This window comes from Poecilia latipinna, unplaced genomic scaffold, assembly GCF_001443285.1.
Source record: "Poecilia latipinna isolate Pla-1442-1.1 unplaced genomic scaffold, P_latipinna-1.0 Scaffold1389, whole genome shotgun sequence".
Lineage (NCBI taxonomy): Eukaryota > Metazoa > Chordata > Actinopteri > Cyprinodontiformes > Poeciliidae > Poecilia > Poecilia latipinna.
Genome location: NW_015114005.1, coordinates 185,978 through 188,140, shown reverse-complemented (window position 1 = coordinate 188,140; position 2,163 = coordinate 185,978). Strand labels below are relative to the sequence as shown.

Sequence of the window (2,163 nt, the reverse complement as noted above, 5' to 3'; positions counted from 1 at the left end):
ACTGACAAATCTTCAAGAACTGTTTGTTTCTCTATTAATTGTGCTTCATTTGCTTAGGGTTATCAAGGCCCAGGTAGGAGTTCATCCTAAATGGCTAAGCCAGATGAGCATGTAATCACTAAACATGAGATTTATAGAGATAGCAACGGCCGTAGACATGACATCATGCTCCTCAAGCTGCCAAGAAAAACAACAGTCCGACCAATCGGACTAGCTCTCTGTCCAGATACTCTCCTACTGTAAGTTTTATCTCCTCTAATGTCAGAATTTGGTTCTTGATCTGCAAGATGATGCAAAGTTCATCCAGGAAAACGTTTGGTCTCTGGTCTCCCAGAGTTGGTTGTTTTTCTTAATGTGACTTATTTTTAGTTTTGTTTCTCTTGTGTTTCAGCGGCACCAAGGTTCAGATTGCAGGTTATGGAGCAGCACAGGTTGGCCCGTTTAACAAAAGAGGTATGTTCATGTTTCTCATTGTTTTTGTTGTTACCTCAAAATGATTCATATGATTCAAATCATTTTCAGACTCTGCTGAAACTGAACTTAGCAGCTTGTTGAAGTTTTGATCAAAAACTCTGAGATAAACGGCTTAAAGCTGAAATAGGAAATTCTGAGAAAACTGTGAGCTTAGCCTGAAAATGTGAATTACAGGTCCGTCCCCTGTGAAGTGAGCAGGGTGTACATGAGCATTGATTGACAGCGCTAAGACCCTCCTCTTGGCTCTGATTGGATGTTTTTGAGTGGTGCATTTCTGCAGCCAGCTAGGACAACAGGGAGGAGGTGGAGGAGATCAATGCTTTCAAAGATTATCTGTCTCATATTTACCATGAGGACATAGTGACAGTTTTGATAAAAATGTAAAAAATACATTTAATACATGTAACACACTGCAGTTTAATAACCACAGACAAGGTGTCAACAGTTAAACTGACCTTACATGTTTATGCTGCTTTTCCTCTGCAGTCCATCACCGTTCAGATGATCTCCAGTGTGCAGAGATTAAGATTGACAAACACCACAAGATGGAACTGATCATGTCAAAACTTGAGTTCTTTGAGTACAGTTTCCAGAAGTGGTGCAGTGCGAGCAGCTCTAAGAAGGACATATCTGAAGTACGTCAGTCTTTAAACCATTTTCTGCACACAAACGTGGAATCTATTTTACTGGATAAATCACAGCAGCATATAAACTGAAAGCTTTGTGTTTGTCACAGGGCGACAACGCTGGAGGATGGCTGTATGGCGTTTGTGCCTTCTCTGGACATCCAGAGTGTGCACTCAGTGCACCGAGTGCTTTCATTGACATCTGTGGCTACAAGGATTGGATAGACAAAATATTGGGCAAACCATAAGAAACCTATGTCTGGATGGTGGCTAAATGTTTCCAGCATCATGAAATCACAAAGTTCAAGTTAATCTTTAAATTTAAATTTTCAGTGGATTCATTTTGTGATTTGCAGCTGAATTATTTGGGGACTAATGTTATTGTGTTCAAATTAATCAATATCTTATTTCTCAGTAAGTAAAGCTGCTGTTTGTAATAATCACTAATAATATCCACTGTCACATGACTAGAAAATAAATGGCTGTTATCTGATCAGATTGTCTCTCTTGTGCTTATTTCTGATTATTAGTGAAGAAAATAGATTTTAAATTATTGAACACATTTTTAGCTTTAAAGGCTGTTAAACTTGTCATTAAAGGGACCAAAACTAAAAACCTGCAGGATTTCATCAAGCAGTTTAGAGGACAATGCTATCAGTTTCACACCATCTGTTATTGGATGTATTCTGGTAAATCCTGATGGTTTGGAACAAAATATTTTTAAATAAATTGAATTTCGGAAACCTTCCAGGAACACGCATGAAAACCTTTTCAGAAATCAGACATTTGGGGTCTGGATGAAAAGGTGGTTGATATATTTTATGACAATTAGATATTAAAAAGACTTTGGCTGTGCTAAAAACATATGGACTATAAGTTACATAGCTGAACTCATATATCGCATAAACTGACAGTAAACCTGCAGCGTGAAGCCAGCATGGAGGCTAGCACAGAGGCTAGCAGGAGGTTAATATGGAGGCTAGCACAGAGGCTAGCAGGAGGTTAATATGGAGGCTAGCACAGAGGCTAGCAGGAGGTTAATATGGAGGCTAGCACAGAGGCT

General features: G+C 39.0%; 1 protein-coding gene across 1 annotated transcript; it reads left to right on the top strand.

Annotated features, from left to right (window-relative positions):
* Positions 1 to 58: 58 nt before the first annotated feature.
* On the top strand, positions 59 to 1,596 carry LOC106962246 (kallikrein-8-like). The gene is made up of 5 exons (XM_015056533.1): positions 59 to 239; positions 392 to 453; positions 961 to 1,109; positions 1,211 to 1,485; positions 1,520 to 1,596. The coding sequence occupies exons 1-4, from the start codon at positions 91 to 93 to the stop codon at positions 1,346 to 1,348; spliced, it is 498 nt and encodes a 165-aa protein (XP_014912019.1). The 5' UTR covers positions 59 to 90; the 3' UTR covers positions 1,349 to 1,485; positions 1,520 to 1,596.
* Positions 1,597 to 2,163: the final 567 nt, after the last annotated feature.